Source organism: Patella vulgata, chromosome 7 (genome assembly GCF_932274485.2).
Source record: "Patella vulgata chromosome 7, xgPatVulg1.2, whole genome shotgun sequence".
Lineage (NCBI taxonomy): Eukaryota > Metazoa > Mollusca > Gastropoda > Patellidae > Patella > Patella vulgata.
In genome coordinates this window covers 67,534,949-67,553,423 of record NC_065885.2, presented here as the reverse complement: position 1 = coordinate 67,553,423, position 18,475 = coordinate 67,534,949, and the positions used below count along the sequence as shown (strand labels likewise).

Below are 18,475 nucleotides of genomic sequence, written 5' to 3'. Positions count from 1 at the left end.
GATAAATATTGGAACCAACAGAATGTTTACAAAATAAAAATACTCCATCTGACTAACCCAATGTTAGCGAAGTAATCAACAAATACATCCCATGATCAAGAAAAATCCTCCTGAGTTAAAAGTAAATCAAAGAAACTGACTGATGAAGAATACAAATTTAAAGTGGGGGCTTAAAGGTTCTGACTAACATGTGTTCAATATTAAAAACATTATAATTTACTGTACTTTATATTTTACCACCTCTAACATATGACTGTTCTCTTTAAACAGGGATAACTTATAACATTTCTTTCGTAAGTCATTAACCCGCTACTCGAGACTTAAGCATCTTAAAATTGCATTAACAGTCGTCACTCGGCAAACCTCGGCAGATTCCGGAACCTACATTTAGCCTTGGCTGTATGACAGTAAGTGATATGTAGGTTACCTACGCATATACAATTGCGATGCGGCGCCGGTTTACTTATTAGGAAAACTTGACGCTTTAAGAAAAAAAGTTCTCAAAATTGCGTCGTTTGAGGGGTGTGTAGAATTTTCAGTGCAGATAAACTTGAAAGAAAAACAGCTTCAAACTTTTAAAACTTTGTAAGATAAAACATTCTTCAAAGTGTCTTCATGGGCAACACCGTTGCTGATCCGGGAATTAGAAAGTAGTTATAATGACGGACTTCGTCATACAGCCGAGGCTAGATGCAGTGTACTGGAATCTGCTGAGGTCTCCAGGGTGTAACAGTCGCATACTTTCTAGCATCGTGAACAAAGTTCAAGGGAGGTAACTAGCCCGAAACCAAGATTTCAGCGCCCATGAAATGAATTTAAGAATTGCCATTTCAGAAAATCCACTTGCGTTGCCATCTCAATATCCAACATTCTTAATTTTTTTACTGTAAATTTTTTCTCTTCATGGACCATATCTATGTCTTTTAATTAATATGCTAACTTGTCACAATTCAGGTTTATTTATAATAATGCATGAATTATGGGATTTGGTCACAGATCACCAATGATTGCCCCATTGTTCTTTCAAGCTTATGTCACAAGCTGGAACCTGTTCCACAATATTGGTTGAGCTAATTCCTTCACGAGGTATAAACTTTAACTCCTGACAGTCATCTCCTCCGAAGCATGTATGATGTTCACCATGAAAATCTGAAATCAGTAAAAGTTGAAGGAGCTAAATCGCTAATATTTGGGACCTAAAAATTTACACAAATGGGTAGCAACGCATATAATAATGTAAAACGAATGTATTGTATATAAACTGATATACATTCAATCGTTTCTGTTTTTACAATAATTTCTAATGAGTTATGACAGGAGAAATACAAATAATTCGTGTTTTCACTGTCGAAGATTTCGGATGATATAGTTAGAGACTGAGCTACTTTAAAGTAGACTGGGGTCAATTCTGTACTTCCGATTCTTTCGAGCCCTTTACCCATGTTATTCTTCCTCACAAATATCCTCTTTTTCCACTGAAACTGAAAAAATATTCAAAATTCAATACCACATCTAAAAAAAAACGCCTGAAAAAGTGAGAATAAAACTATGGGAAAATTAGTCCATTTTTAAATTAGGACTAATTTATTGTATTGTTAAACTTTTAGGTTAAACAGTAGGCCTACGTAGTTGCCAGGTTCCTTGTCTTGTAGCAGGGGATCACCTAAGTGGGTAAGACGCTAGCTCGCTAGCCTGGAGGTCGGGTGTTCGATCCCTGCATAATATTGGCCGAGAAAGTTCATCCAGATTTTCCGGCGTGGTCAGTGATGCAGGACGGCGGGCCTGACAAGGAAAGCTGTCTAGTCGTTCGGATGGGACGAAAAACCGAGGTCCCGTGTACACATTGGCGTGCACGTAAAAGATACTCTTGGCAGTTGGAATTCGATATAAGAGTAGGCCGTAGTGCCGCTGTGCGGGCAAAATTTCCCTCATAGCACACTGTATGGCGTATGCCCGTTTTCATTAGCCCAGGTTAGGAGCAGAACAGTAGGACGTTATAAACTCCATTTCATTTCATTTCATGTCTTGTAGCAGCCTGGTTTCCAGCTCGACCGACGCGGTCCCCATTGCATGGCCCTTGGTCTAGCCTTAACCGAAGATTCCGATGGCCTCCTCTGAACTATCACCTTTTCATTCTTGCTTATATCCCCCAAACTGATCCCGCAGTGAATATTCGCTTGGCCGCTACAATCACTGATAAGCATGACATCGACGAGGCTTAATGAGTTCGGCATATTAACTTTTTTATACTCCCACAAATTAAATTCTCAAACATTTTTTTGAAGTATAAGAAAAATAAATAAAGACGTTTGAAGTATTTGTAGTTAAAAAATATTTCCTATTTAGTGTAAATATGGGTATTAAAATGAGTAAAATGCATCATTTTGCCCGAAGCAGTTAGGTGTTATGTAAACAATGCACGAGCCGTTGAGCCAATGACTGACGCCGCGTGAAGTCAATGCACGTGTTCTAGACAGTCATCTGTGACAGAGATAATTCGTAAGTAATTCTCTGTGAAACAGATTGTATATCCCCCTGTAAACCAATCATTAGCCTAGTTTCACTTTCGATTTATAATGGGAGAACCCACACTCGTTTCCGAAAATGAAAATAGAAATCGCCTCAGTCGTATTCCAAGAAAGCGAGTACTTGTTGCTACCAACACGTAGAGTTGAAGAACATCAAAAAGCCTACTAGCAGGAACTGGGGTTCAAATCAACAACTGTAAAAAAGATCTGGTAACAATATTGTTCTGCTAAACAATGAATACGCAGCAGGCTTAAATTTTCAAAACGTTCGGCTAGCCTGAATAACGATTACATTAAAATCAAGTACTTAAGTCCACGGTTTCATTCACGTTGTCATTTTTGTGGGCTATATTTGGGAACATTGAAGTTGCTGTATTGACGGGCTGGAATAGCAGGAAAACGAGTTTGAGGAAGTTAAAGCGATAATTTCATATTTTCAAAGAAAGCCAAAACATAATTTTGTTACTGGTTATACTATGTTCTATGTTATTTAAATGAGTGACATGAAGCATCCTGTTGAATTTCAGCAATTTCCATTAATTATGTCGAGGTTTATAGCCCTTATTTTACTTTATGGAACACTGGGAACGCTCTACAAAAGTTATCATCCGATCTGTATGAAGTTGCATGATATGCATTATTTTAATTACTTTCACATTTAAGGCCCTTGTTTCAGTTTTGACCTTTTGATCCCCCAAAGATTGAATTTATAATCTGATCTGTATGAAATAGTTTTTTTTTAAATTCCAACCATTATGGTATTACCTACAAATGAATAAGTAAATGTCCAGGGTTTGATTTCCGATAACCGGTAACATTTTTATAGCCAAAATAATATAATAGAATTAACAAAGAAACATCTAAAGACAAACGAACTGCCACCTGTCCACGATGTCTTGTAATTTTCGTGCTTTAGGTGGTGGTTGGAATATGTCCAAATACAAAACTTTTGAAACAGAAATCGAAAGTGGTCGATGATCATAATGATATCAAAGCTTCCGCATACAATCATACTAGATTCACAAGGCCCCATAGCACGTGCATGTAGGCACGTTAAAATTGGACCTGGTTGCTATCGTTTTTACGATAATAAACAAAGTCTTGGCAATCCATATTTTTATTAAATTATTCACGGACAATTGTCTTTAAATTCGTTGAAAATGTTTCTACTGCAGAAAAACCTGTGAAAATTCGTGCTTCAGTAAAGATATCTGTTTCTGTGCAGATACCTTTACCTGTGTAAAGCGCCAGGTGTCTCTAATGTACGAGGGCTGGCTGAAAAGCTTCAAGCCTATCTGTAAAAGACCTGTACAAAGTCAGTTGTTTCCATTTTCTACACGTCCCCTTCGAGAGGTACACACTTTTGGCCAACGATGATGCAAGGCCTGGAAGCCGGTCTGGAAGACATTTTCTTCGGTCACCCTAGAATAATCGTTCACAGCAGACATGACATGCTGACATGACGTGTTATCATTACTACTTATTACTGGGAACATCTGGCCAAGAATTCCCAGGATCTGCTTTAAAACGGCGGAGATTGTCACAGGACGTCAGGAATCTGACACGCTTCTGATCCACAGTTATCTTGCAGAGATCTGTGGTATACCCAAACCTTTCATGAGAGATGCCCACAACACTGGCACTATGTCGAGTGGTTAATCGTCGATCAGCCATCACCATTTCATGCATCCGGGTAATGTTGTCCTTAATGTTGCTGTTGATGGCCTTCCAGGACGCCGGTCGTCGGTCGTCAAGGCTCGCTTAAAGTCCGCAGCCCATTTACTGTGGACTAAAAGAGACAACATCCCCTAGTGGAGACCATGTCGACATTTATCTGTGGTGGGCTAATCATTTCAGTTGCAACACCATAGTTGCTGTTCTTATGTCTATGATTCATTAAATGATTGTACTTGTTGATGAACTTTTCAGTCTGCCCCTGTAATGGAAAAAGAAATTGAAAAATCAAAATCTGTGGATCTCAAACCAAAAATAGAAAACACTGAAGAGAAGACAAATAAATCAAACGTGGTAAGTTAGTTAGCACTGTTTGTCGTGTATTTTGTACATGGGGAGCAGTCCATTTGCTGATTACACTATTTTGTCTTATAACGTTTTTTAAGGAAAATGAAAATGAAATGAAATGGGGTTTAACGTCCTACTGTTTTGCTCCGACCTGGGCTAATGAAGACGGGCATACGCCATACAGTGTGCTATGAGGGAAATTTTTTTTGCCCGGACAGCGGCACTACGGCCTACTCTTATATCGAATTCCAACTGTCAAGGGATCTTTTACGTGCACGCCAATGTGTACACGGGACCTCGGTTTTTTGTCCCATCCGAACGACTAGACAGCTTTCCTTGTCAGCCCCTCCGTCCTGCATCACTGACAAGGGAGAACCACGCCGGAAATCTGGATGAACTTTCTCGGCCAATGCAGGGATCGAACACCCGACCTCCAGGCTAGCGAGCCAGCGTCTTACCCACTTAGCCACCGTGAACCCCCGTTTTTTAAAGGACTTCGAATTCTGTCTTATGGTTTGGATTGTTCGTACTTGGTTTTATTTTATTCCAAAATGATGAAATTAATTTCCCACTCTACGTGGGATCATAATCCATTTATCTGTTTATTATCAAAATATCAGAATCATTTAAGAAGTTAAAAGCTGAAAGATACATAAAGGTAATAATTAGATAAAGAGATGACTATTCTTTCTATAATAATTATATTAAAGATACATGCTGTAAGATTTGGATAAAGAGCTGGTTGTTCTTACTATAATATTTCAAAAATAAATATATTGAAAATTTCAGTCCAATTACTTTATTCTTTGCAAAGTTATGAGAGTTTGAAGTTTGGACAAAATGTAGTTTTATCGTTAAACACTTGAATGACCGCTGTGTTCTTATCTACTTAAAATCCGAGCCATCACGCATCAGATTTTTGTTAAAGATTGTCTGAGAACCAGAATATTGTTTCTTTGCCTTATTAAAATTTGTATTGACTACGTACAGCAGGGGTTTGCCGTTCCTGCAAGCCTTCCACATGATATGAATAAACAGGCTGTGGCGTCGGGTCTCATACCACAACAAGGAATTCTCCAACAGCCAGGTATTTTTACTCCTGGTATACGCCCACCCCAGGTAGGGCTTCATCACATTGGGTTAGTAGTTCCCAAGTTGGTGCTGAAAAGGATTCACATAACTAACCTGTCCCCGAGTTCACAAAACATTCTCCAACCAACCTGAACTGACCTGATCTCATCCTAGTCATTTGGATGGGACGAAAACCTGAGGTTCCGTGTACACACTGGCATGTACGTAAAAGATCCCTTGTCACTTGGAATTTGAAATAAGAGTAGGCCGTAACGCCGTTGTCTGGCCAAGATTTCCCCCATGACTGTATGGCGTATGCCCATCTTCAGTCAGAGCAGAGCAGTAGGACGTTAAACACCATTTCATTTATTCAATGTGATAATCTGGAAGATTCTAAGAGAAAAACATTTCTCAATATTTAATAGATACATAAGGGAGATAACTTATTATTATTACAAGCCTTTGATGTGGACGCTCCAGGAATTAATGTTATCCGCTTGATGTGGACGCTCCAGGGACTAAAGTTATCAGATTGATGTGGACGCTCCAGGGACTAAAGTTATCCGATTGAGTTTTTATGCGATTTTATTTAAAGATACATTATGGGAGATTAGATAACGAGTTGACAGTTCTCACTATACTAGTTAAAAACTACATAATTTAAAGTTAATTTGCTGAAAATTTCAGTCAAATTAATCCACTATCTCGCGAGAACTAAGCGAACAAAAGTTCCGCTTAGCCTCGATCATCATTACTGAAGCGGTAAGACAAAACTAATTGTCCATTTAATCGTTAATCACGAAGGAAAGTTTTGCAGCAATTCGGACTATAATCCAACAAATATCGCAGGCTAGCCTTGACATCGAGAGCTGATTATGGTCTGGATAAGTTAATTAATGCCTAATTAAAGGAGCTAAATCGCTAACATTTGGGACCTAGAAATTGACACAAGTGGTTAGCAACCCATGTAATACTGTAATATGAATGTATATAAACTGATTTACATTCAATAATTTCCGTTTTTACTCTAATTTCAAATCAGTTATGTTCGGCGAAACAAGCCAGCAGTCTCAATCGAATGCAAATTTCTAGCGTCTGGTTATTCCAGTCTACATATGCTGTTTGATTTGGTGCAATGTTTCGAGCCTCGTTCCTCGAGTCTCTTGCTAGAACTGGGGCTGAAACGCATTATGGTACACGATTCGTGTACCAATGGTAAAATGTTTTAAATATTGGATATCAGAGGCCCATCTTTTCCCGGTAAGATCACAGCATCAATGTTGATTTAAATTGACAAATAATTCGTGTTTTCAATGTTGAAGATTTTGGATGATATTGAGTTAGAGACTTAGCTAATTTAATAGTTTTTATAATAGGCAGATTTTGCTCTTGCATAATGTTTGTTTAAATTTTTTATGCATCTTGCCTTTATTTACTGCCCAATTTATTATTTTTGTCCCCCGCCTTTCGAAGAATGCAGGGGATTATTAAAATGGGTTCGTCCGTCTGTCTGTCTGTCTGTCCGTCACACTTTTTGGGACACAATAACTCTCTTTTTAATTGAGCGTGAATGTTCAAACTTGGTGTATGTGTTTATGAGGTCAATGTCTTGGTGGAGTTCGAAGATGAGCATTTGCTGCTTAGGGTAAGCAGAGATAAGCAATTTGATTGGTAGATGTATTGAGACACGATAACTTTAGTTCTAATTAAGCGAGGGTGATGAAACATGGTGTATAGTTTCATTACATCAATACCTTGACTAAGGTCGATAACGAGCATTCTCTGCTCAGGGTAAGCCGAGCGGTAAGCAATTTGATTGGCCGAGACTTTGGAACACAATAACTCTCCTTCTAATTGAGTTAAAATGTTCAAACTTGGTGTAGGCTTTCCTTAGGTGAATACCTTGATAGAGTTCGATGATGAACATTGTCTGTTTACAGTAAGCAGAGATAAGCAATCTGATTGGTTGACGCTTTGGGGCACGATAGCTTTGGGTATAATGAAGTGAGGGCGATGATCGAAACTCAGAATATAGATTTATTATATCATTATCTTGACTAAGTTCGTTAGTGAGAATTATCTGCTTAGGCTAAGGAGCGATAAGCAATTTGATTGGTCAAGACTTTGGAACATAACAACTCTGCTTTTAATTGAGGTAGAATATTACATAAATATATGTCCTATTCCTAGTTCTGTTTCTTGCACTGTAAATTTGGTGATCCGTTAATTTAACGCTTCTGCAAACTCCGCTCCAGAACCATATCTTCTTGCATACTGGAATTCCCCTGTCTGGTTCAGCGTTGCTGTGCGTTAAGATAGGGTACAATAAATCCCATAAATGACCAGTGTACTTGCTTATTCAGACCACTAATAATTCAATTACATTACCCTTAATTTATAACATGTAATTAGATGTGATTATATCTTACTTAATCATATTCTTACACTTAAATTTACTTAAAATTAAACTTGTATTTACTTCATGGGGAAAACGCCTGTATTAATCCTTACTTCTATTTACTTTTAACTAACTTAACTATTAACAATAGAACTTAATTTGTCCCATTAATAAAAATTAGCAGTATTAATGAGAAATTATCACCTACTGTAATTAATAACATTGAAACTCATTAGTATTATCTGAGAACAGTGAACCATTCTTAGAACTAAAATAAGCCTATAGTGTTATAACTGGACTATTTATACTATAGCAAAATGATGAACTTTTAGTTAGTCAACACTGGTCTACGGCAGACCTGTCAGTCAGTCAGAGAGGCCTACGGCAAGCTTGCCAGTTAGTCAGATTGGCCTACGACAAGCCTGTCACTTAGTCAGATTGGCCTATAGCAAGCCTGTCAGTCAGATTGGCCTATAGCAAGCCTGTCAGTTAGTCTGATTGGTCTACCTCAGGGCTGTCAGTTAGTCAGATTGGCCTACTACAAGCCTGTCAGTAAGTCAGATTGGCCTACTACAAGCCTGTCAGTTAGTCAGATTGACCTACGGCAAGCCTGTCAGTTAATCAGATTGGCCTGCAGCAAGCCTGACAATTAGTTAGCTAAATGATGAACTGTAGTTACCCGTACAGAAATGATTATTTGCACTGTGTGGTTTGCTATTTATAACTCCATTGACATATAATGTGATAAAAATGGACAAATGTATTTAATGGACAGTGCAGTGCTACGACCGTAAAAAAGAGAAAATACAACAAACACTGCTGTCTTGGCAAAATTTGCATCACTCACAGTGTACAATTGTCAGAAATTAGATTGGAGTTAAGTTATTTCATACTTCTCTTTTAAACATGGAGTGAGACGATGATTATGTTACGGGCACAAGATTGCCAGCTTGTGAACCGGTAATGAAAAAAATAAGATTTTTCCAGTGCAAATCTCACTAGTCTTGGGGCTGACAGAGAAGATGATTTGACTAATGAACAAGAGGTCCGTCCGTGTACATCTGACCAAAACTAAACGACTGTATCATACTCAACTTGTGCTAGCTGTCTGAAAACATTAAGTATACTTCACATATTTTGAAAAGTATTCATTCCGCTTCCATTTAGTAAAATTGAAAAAGATTATTTAGTGTTTGTGTGTATGACAGATGTGAAATGGTGTAGAAACGCATAACAAAATAATATAGTAATATTTAGATATGGCGGTCATACAGGACAGAGATATATCATCGAAGTAGATATTTCTCTGTGTGCAAAATATGATTGTATGTGATTCTTAAAGGTCACCGGAAAAGGTTCATAAATTTTTTAAATAATGCAAGTAATTATGTCAACATATCCTTTCCATAAGTATAACACGAACCCGAATGTCAATATTACCTGCAACAGGTAAATTTCAACGTTAGCAATTTCCGCCATTCTCCATGGGTAGTCGTAACTTTCCGTAAATTTGACGTCATTTTAGTCCTTCTGCTCATATTCTAGTCTATATTTCTATGTGCAGAAGGACTAAAATGACGTCACGGATTGCTTATTGACGGAAAGTTCCGACTACCGACGGAGAACGGCGGAAATTACTAATGTTGAAATTTACCTGTTGCAGGTATTATTGACGTTCGGGCTCGGGTTATACTTATGGAAAGGATATGTTGACATAATTACTTGCATTATTTTAAAAAAAAATTGATGCTTTTCCGGTGACCTTTAATATGTCCAGCATACTGAGATGTTTGAAGTTCATTCATTTTCATTAGTTTTTTAAAGTACTCAATATTTTGCTTATTACAGACTCAGGCTCATGCGTCCCCTTCACCACCTCAACAGAATGAAATTTGTGCACAGTTTGCCTCGCAACTAGCCGCCACATTACGACACAACTCGACCAAACAACAAAGCTCAACTCCACCAACAGGGACCATCATACCAGCTGATGAACAGCAAGAAATATTTGAACCTTGCGTGGACGATGTTGGAACTATTATTCCTGGAGGGACGTCTGTCGATCCCCTGCTGACCTGCAAAGAAAAAGCGAATGAATACAATATGAACATTGTTCGTCCAGCACAAAAAGTAACCCCTGTTCATAAAACAGTGATTGTGTCTGCTGGTAAACCTGATCCAAATCCGTTACCTTTAAAAACTCCTGTATCTATTAAGACACCCGTACCACCTTTGGAGACACCTGTATGTATGACACCACATTTACCTATGAAGACACCAGTGACATCAAAGGTCAATAAAACAAGGAGTGTTAGTGACATGATCACTTCAGACGTCAGTCAATTTAAGCCAGTATCGTTTACGGCTAATAAAGTTAACCAAAACACGCAAACCACATCTATTTCTGTCGGATTGTCTCCATCTAAGGATACCGGTTCACAACCGACATCCATACCAGAAGTAAAAAGTCAGAAACCTGTTACAGTTACAGCGTCTGCTCCAGTTCAGCCATCTCCTGTCATCACGGCGTTGCCGGTTTCCACAGAAAACAAAGATGTAAAATCTACGCATAAAAATGAGAAGACATCAGCACCTGTGAAGACGCCTGTCGCATTGCTAGTTTCCACAGAAAACAAAAATTTAAATTCTGTGCCTAAAAATGTGAAGTCATCCACATCGTTGAAGATGTCGGCTTCTGTGAAGGCACCTTTACCCGTGAAAAGTGTGCCATCACCAGCGTCAGCTGTCCCTACTGTAGCGGAAAAAGAAGTTGAAAAATCGAAATCTGTGGATCTCAAACCAAAAACAGAAAAAACTGAAGGGAAAGTAAAGAAAATTAAAAATGGTAAGTTTTCCAAAATGGTGAAAATAATTTCCCACTCTGCGTGGGATCATAATCCATTTATCTGTTTATTATCAAAATATCAGAATCATTTAAGAAGTTAAAAGCTGAAAGATACATAAAGGTAATAATTAGATAAAGAGATGACTATTCTTTCTATAATAATTATATTAAAGATACATGCTGTAAGATTTGGATAAAGAGCTGGTTGTTCTTACTATAATATTTCAAAAATAAATATATTGAAAATTTCAGTCCAATTACTTTATTCTTTGCAAAGTTATGAGAGTTTGAAGTTTGGCCAAATGTAGTTTTATTGTTAAACACTTAAATGACCGTTGTGTTCCTATCTACTTAAAATTGGAGCCATCCAATAGTCGGTCACCATATAAGTGCAGTCACTGCAGTCAGTCTCAAAAACAATGCCAGAATAGATCCCAAATACTATGTATTTGCGTGAATCCGTGTGCGTAAATTGCATACGTCACACAAAACTATAGTATAAAATAACCATGTCTGCTTGTCACTCTTATTCTGTTGTTCTATGAAATGTTTTCTACCATGGCAAAAAATAGTCGGTCTCAAAAAAAGTACTCACCGCAGTCGGTCTCCGACTAAATGAATTAATGATATAAACATACAATCATAAAACAGGCGAAATTGACAGATAAGCCTCAAGATTCTGTCCCATTTCTTATCAACCCCAGTCCTAAAAATTTAAAAGCTCTGTTACATATCTGAAAAATTTAATTGAGATTTTGTTTCTGAGGTCTAATGCAGTTTGATCTATTTCAATACTTTGCATTTTTCAGCCGGTGATGATGATGATGATGATGATGATGATGATGATATTATTGATGATGATGATGATATTGATGATGATGATGATGATGACTCACTAGAGATTATTCAGGTAATAAAGATGATGGACATGCTACTAAATAAATGACTATATTTTTAAAAGATAGCTAACACGAGAGCTAAGTCTCAGCAGCAACCTTATCCGAAAGGAACAAATTGGATATTTCAGCAATGGTGCAGGGGCGGATCTAGGAATTTTGAAAGGGGGGGGGGCGCCGCAAAATGAGGGCTCTGGCCGCGGAGACGGGTCACGCCGCTGAGAGGGGGGTTGGGGGCCCCAAGAAAATTATCCATCATTTCCTTGCATCTGTAGCCATTCCAAGAGTTATTTGGCTGATATTTTCGTCTAAAGTTCGTAAATCGTTGAAAAAGAGCCTTAAAATCGAGCAGAAAAGCCAGTTGAAAGGCACTTTCAGTAGTAAAAAAGGGCTCCCCCCCCTCCTTGAATCCACCTCTGTGGTGGGGGGGGGGGAAAGGTTACATTGCAAAGGAACTAAGGGAGGGGTAACTCTGGAATGGAATATCGAAAAATGCTGGAACTCGGTAGGGTTCATCCTCTCATATACCAATTCTGCCCACCAAATTTGAAAGGAATCAGTTATAACTATAGTCTCTATCGAGTTCAATTTTTCACACCAATCAATCATCAACTGATTTCTGTATTTTGTATATAACAATCAGCCATAAACTGATTTTCTATTTGTTTCCTTCCAATTTTTACAGAAGTATCTCTTAAAGCTGAGTATCGTTGTGGCTTGCAAACATTGAAAACTCAACAGCTGATTTTTATTTCAGGAAATTTACAAACTTCATAAAGCTGAATATCCTTGGCAACCAAGTAGAAAGACTGAAACAGTTAAAAGTGAGGAGGTTGATGAAACTGAAGCCAGAACACAGGTAAACTATTTATATTTTAAGGATCAATTTACACTGACCGAGACCCATTGTCATCTTAAAACACGTGGAGAGATTTAAGTCTCGCTTTCTTAGTCTTACCTCTGTGGGGGTTTCGTATTTTACAAATCATTGAATTAGCTGTGACCTCAGTTATTCTCGTCCCGTGAATAGAAATGACCTATATTATTTGCTCTATATTGTATTAAACTTGAATTGCCGGTCATCCCATGCGGAAATTCGATAGAAACCCGCCATTTTGTAAATTGGCTTGGGGTTAGTAATTCGACAGTTCCTATTGGATAACGTGGGTTAAAATCGGCCAATGGGAGCGCAGGTTTCAAATCGGCTCGAATGTGATGTCAAAGTTTATTCACGTGCATTCTGCAGTTTAGAGCGTATAGATAGGGTATATAAGGACAGTAGAAGCCAGTCTTAGTGGAACGGTCGGGGGGTGCGGACCTCAGCTTGAATATTAACATATTTCGCTCTGCGGTAAGCATTCCCAAGGGGAGACTCTGTCTCTGGTGGCTAGCGGGTTCCGCTGGAATGATCACTCATTTCGCTCGGGGCAAGCAAGTTTTCTACAGTAGAGTTTATTGACATGCAAGTCCTACAGGCGTGATCACTTACGCCGCTTAGGATAAGCGTGGACTCAGACGGGCGATTCAAACTTTAGGGGGAGGGAGACTCTGTTTCTGGTGGTTAGCAAGTTCCGCTGGAATGATCACTCATTTCGCTCGGGACAAGCACGATCTCCGGAGTAGAGTTTAATCTTGTAGTAGATGGTTTAAGTTATGAGTTTCTAGTTATTTTTAGGGTTCCGATTGGGTGATGTAAGATTTATTGTTTCCCTTTGTGCGAATATTGAAGTTCGGGCTGAGGCAGGCATAAGGCCGCATGTTTATATTTATTTGCGGAGTTATTAGTTCCTAGGTATTTTTAGGGTTCCGATTGGGTGATGCAAGATTTATTCTTTCCCTTTGTGCGAATACTGAATTTCGGGCTAATTCCTGTTTATAAATTTGGTTAGTTTAAGTTGATCCTTGGGACTTTGTTCAAAAGTTACGAGATTTGACATTAGTGTGCGTTCCGTTTTGGTTTTGTCAAGGGACATAGTAGTAGGGCTTGGCGTAAGAATTTCTATTTCAGCTGGTTAACCATTGGAGAGAAGAAGACCAACCACTCGGACGCGCGTATCGGTCACTAAAGTCTTTGTGACGTTTATTCCTTTTCTGCACGTGCGTGGTGGGTTTTATATAAAGGCCTGTGTTTGGTCCATATCCCCTCCACACTGATCCGCAGTGAATATTCGCTTGGCCGCTACAATCACTGATAAGGATGACATCGATGCGACTTAATGACTACAAAATATTAACTTTTTTCTTTCGAAAAGAAACATTTTTTTCATTTTTTAGAAAAATAAATAAAGTCGTTTGAATTGTTTGTAGATAAAAATCATTTCCTATTTAGTGTAAATGGGTATTAAAATAAGTAAAATTCACCATTTAGCCCGAATCCGTGACGTCTTATGAAAACAATGCACGCGCTATTGAGCCAATGATGGACACCGCGTGATGTGACGTCACGTGTCGAAACAGTCATCTGTAACAGAGATATTAAAAAATCTCTGTGAAACAGATTGTATCCCCTCTACTCTTTGACTACTTCAACTTGTTGACTACTGCGGTTTTGGCGGTTCAACTGGGAGATAGAAGAAGGGTTTTTACTGTGCATGTGCATTATTCTTTTGGATTGCTTATAGTAAGTAGAAAGCTTTAGTCCTCTATTAATGCTAGGCTGAAACATAGGCGTAGGGGCTCGATGACAGTTAGGGGGGCAGAACCCGAAATGCCCGAAAAAATTTCGGGTTTACAGACAGCAGCGACCTTGTATACCCTCCCCCCCCAAAGACAATTTTGGAATATTTGACGGCTGCAAACACGTTTTCCTGCTATTGCAGCCGTTGAAAAAAGCAACTTCAAAGTGGTCTAATATAGCCTAATTAAGGTGGCTGACTCTGAATTCCAATCAATCGTTTACAGTCCTCGAAGATGGAACCGTTAGGAGTAAATTTTGAAAAATTAACTGCCGCAAACGCGTTTTCCCGATATTTCAGCCAGTGAACAAAGCAACTTCAAGCGGTCTAATATAGCCTAATTAAGGTGGCTGACTCGAATTCCAATCAATCGTTTACAGTCTTCGAAGACGGGACCGTTAGGAGAAAATTTTGAAAATTTAACTGTCGCAAACGCGTTTTCCTGCTATTTCAGAGCAACTTCAAAGTGGTCGAATATATATTATAGCCTTATTAAGGTGGCTGACTCGAATTCGAATCAATCGTTTACAGTCAACGAAGACGGGACCGTTGGGAGAGAATTTTGAAAATGTAAATGCCGCAAACGCGTTTTCCTGTTATTCCAGTCTGTGAATACAGCAACTTCAATTTGGTCCAATATAGCCTACCTGGCTGACCCGAATTCCAAACAACCAATCAATCGTCGCGCGGTATATGGAGGCCTCACCCTCCCGGAGAAAAATTTGAAAATTTAATCACCGTAAATGCGTTTTCTGCTATTCTAGCCCGTGTAAGCAACTCCAAAAGTATCCAATGGTTTTGTAACTGAAATCCCACTATGAATTCTAACCATCCAATCAGACTGTTGCATTTGCATTCACAAATAATAATCGATGCCTGAAAAATGTCACACAAAGTAGAGTGGCTCCAGACAAAATGTTTTAATCCATAGTCAACTCAGTATTCAATAGTCATATTCAATTACAAGAAAAGTAAAATTAGTGTTTTATTAGGGCTCGATGACAGTTAGGGAAGCAAAACTAGAAATACCCGAAAAATTTTGGATTTATAGACAGCGGCGCCGGTTTTCTTTGAGAGGCAAATGACCCGCCAATAAAATTTTGGAATGTTTGACGGTCGCAAATGTGTTTTACTGCTAGTTTCCTCTGCCGCTTTCCGGCCCGATGCCCGTTTTTCGGGCAATACCTATTTTTGGGCAATACCGTTTTTTCTGGCATACCTATCATAAGAGAGCTTCGGGCATATTTTCGGGCATATGCAGTGGACAAGAAAAAGACGAGAAAATACTTTTCGGGCAGTGTGGATCTCATAGAAATAAGTTAGTTATATTTTTTCTCTAAACGTTAATAGAAAAAAAAGGTCGTCAAATTTTTCATTGCCCGAAAATAAATTTTTTGGGGGGCAAATGCCCCCCCTGCCCCCCTGGCTCCTACGCCTATGGGCTGAAATATATGTAAGCTTTGATATGTATCGTATGTTGCATGTTGCTTAGTAGAGTAGTGGCTGTATGTAACCCTATTAATAACTAAATTGTCCGTCAGTCTGTCTGATAGCATCCCTCAACCCATTAAGCCTTACACCCGGCCATCCCTGGTTTAAGTGGGTATATTTCAAGGGGGATTAGACTTCAGAAATACTAGATATACCCCGATTTTACTATAGTTATCATCCGACTGACTTGGAATATACATTGTTTTATGGTCATACAACGACTTGAACAGGTTTTGTTTGTTACCTCTCTCCCTCTCCCCCCCCTCCCTCTCTCTCTCTCCCCCCCTCTCTCCCCCTCTCTCTCTCTCTTTCTTTCTCTCTCTCTCTCTCCAGTAACTGAAGATGAGTTGAAATTGATCTGGCAAAGACAAAGTTATCCCTGTCTTCTTTATGGGGGGGTGGGGTGGGGAGGGGTGGATCGCCGAAGCACGTGCGTGCTGTATCATAAAGCCTGGTCGCCTGTCCAACCTCGTGGGTTTTCTCCGGGTAGTCCAGTTTCCTCCCACTGCTAAAAACCCCTACGTGCAAGCGAATTATTGATATAAAATTAAACCATATGTTAGTCCGGAAATGACCTATTTTGTATCGAGTGGACGTTAAACCCCATTTTCTCTGGGCAGTCCGGTTTCCTCCCACTGCTAAAGACCCCTACGCGCAAGCGAATTATTGATATAAAATTAAACCGTATGTTAGTTCCAAAATGACCTAGTTTGTGTCCAGTGGAGTTAAACCCCATCTCTCTCTCTCTCTCTCTCTCTCTCTCTCTCTATTAAAATGATGATAGATGAATTCCTTGTTACTGATATTGCCATAATAATTTAGTTTTAGTTAGCTGGACCATAGTATATATTTCTATGGCTGGACTGGCTGGACATCACTGAATTTCAGCTCAGCAAGGAAGGGTCGCCCGGGTTCCCTTTGATGTTACAATAAAGCCCTAATTTATTTGTGTGATAGAATCCTTCGTGTTGCCATAAAATAAAAGTTGTCTAAGTTTTGATTTTTCGTTTCAGGAAATCTACAAATGTGTGAAAAGTATTTTGAATAAATTAACTCCCCAGAAATTCACAACTTTATTAAAACAAGTTCAGGATTTAAATATCGACACAGAAACAAGATTAAAAGGTGTCACAGATTTACTATTTGAACAGGTGAGAATTTTACTAGGAATTTATGGTGCTGCCAAAAAAGTCTTCATATGCAAAAAAGTCCAATGGAATTGCGGCAAAATGATGACTGAAGTTATCCCTTTCTTATATTTAATGATGACAATTGAATTCCTCGTTACTGATATTGCTAGCTTAATTCCATTCAGCTTTTAAGATCTGAGTCGTCGTATATTTATCTTATGCTAACATTTTTTTATCTATATTTTATAGGCTGTGAGTCAACCAATGTATAGTATAGCCTATGCTAACATGTCTAGATATCTTATGCAGGTATGTGCATCAAAACAAACTTTCTCCTCTAATGACAGGCTTTGTAGATGGTTTGGACGACTAAGCTGCTGTGGGTGAATGTTTCGTTTCAAACAATGTATCTTTGTTATTTTATGTACTTTTTTTCAATAACATAGGGTAGGGTTGTCTGACTAAGGTTTTCTCCTGTTTTTTTGCCCCACCCCACCCCCCTAACCCACCCACGGTACACACAATCAATTTATTGAAATAGAATGGTGCCATATTGTGTTAGTCCCGAAATGATCGAGTATGTGTTGATTGATAATCAGGAGAGAATTAGTCTGTATTATAAATTTCAAGCAATACCGGTATTTCTACGTTTCATCCTCAATTCGTTATCAAATTTCTCCCCCCCCCCCAACACTTTTTATACGTCCACATTTTCATGTGGACGTATATTGTCCTCATCCCTGTTTGGACATCCGTCCACGATTGTTTGTGAACACTCTACAGGTCACAATTTTTAGCCAATTTCAATCAAACTCGAAATATAGGTTTAAGCACCGAAAATCTTGGTTCCTGTCGATATTTGCGTGTATCAGACTGTAACTTCATGGATTATGGCCCCTGATTGTACAAAAAATCACGTTTTTAGCTTGTGAACACTGTAGAGTTCACAATTTTGAACCGATTTTGATGAAACTTGAAATGCATGTTTATAACCCAAAGATCTTGGTTCCTTTTGATATTTGCGCATAACTTTCTGAATTACGGTCCCATGATTGTACGAAAAATCACCACAATTTCTTGTAAAGGCACTAGAGACTAAGGTTAATATCCAATTGACTTTAAATTTATACACAGTGTTTAAGGGCATGAGGCGAAGAAGCCTTTTGATTTTCAGCAATATCCGATAATTACTGCCAGAGTTATGACCCTTGATCACTTTGAAAAATCTTGTAAACGCTCCAGAGACTAAAGTTAATATCCAATTGACTTTAAATTTATACACAGTGTTTAAGGTCCTGAGACAATGAAGCCTAATGATTTTCAGTGATATTTGATAATTTCTGCCAGAATTATGGCCCTTGATCACTTTGAAATATTTTGTTGATGCTCTAGAGGCTAAAGTTTATTTCCGATTGCCTT

General features: G+C 38.6%; 1 protein-coding gene across 1 annotated transcript; it reads left to right on the top strand.

The window, feature by feature from the left end:
• The first annotated feature begins 4,406 nt into the window (after positions 1-4,406).
• On the top strand, positions 4,407-17,328 carry LOC130013591 (uncharacterized). The gene is made up of 3 exons (XM_056102349.1): positions 4,407-4,556; positions 9,868-10,864; positions 17,306-17,328. The coding sequence occupies exons 1-3, from the start codon at positions 4,470-4,472 to the stop codon at positions 17,326-17,328; spliced, it is 1,107 nt and encodes a 368-aa protein (XP_055958324.1). The 5' UTR covers positions 4,407-4,469.
• The last annotated feature ends 1,147 nt before the right edge of the window (positions 17,329-18,475 follow it).

Bases quoted from the DNA above. Each gene is read 5' to 3' on its own strand.
- LOC130013591 (XM_056102349.1), top strand. From the start codon at position 4,470: ATGGAAAAAGAAATTGAAAAATCAAAATCTGTGGATCTCAAACCAAAA. The intron at 4,557-9,867 runs GTAAGTTAGTTA...TGCTTATTACAG, and splicing joins AGACAAATAAATCAAACGTG to ACTCAGGCTCATGCGTCCCC. The intron at 10,865-17,305 runs GTAAGTTTTCCA...TATATTTTATAG, and splicing joins AGTAAAGAAAATTAAAAATG to GCTGTGAGTCAACCAATGTA.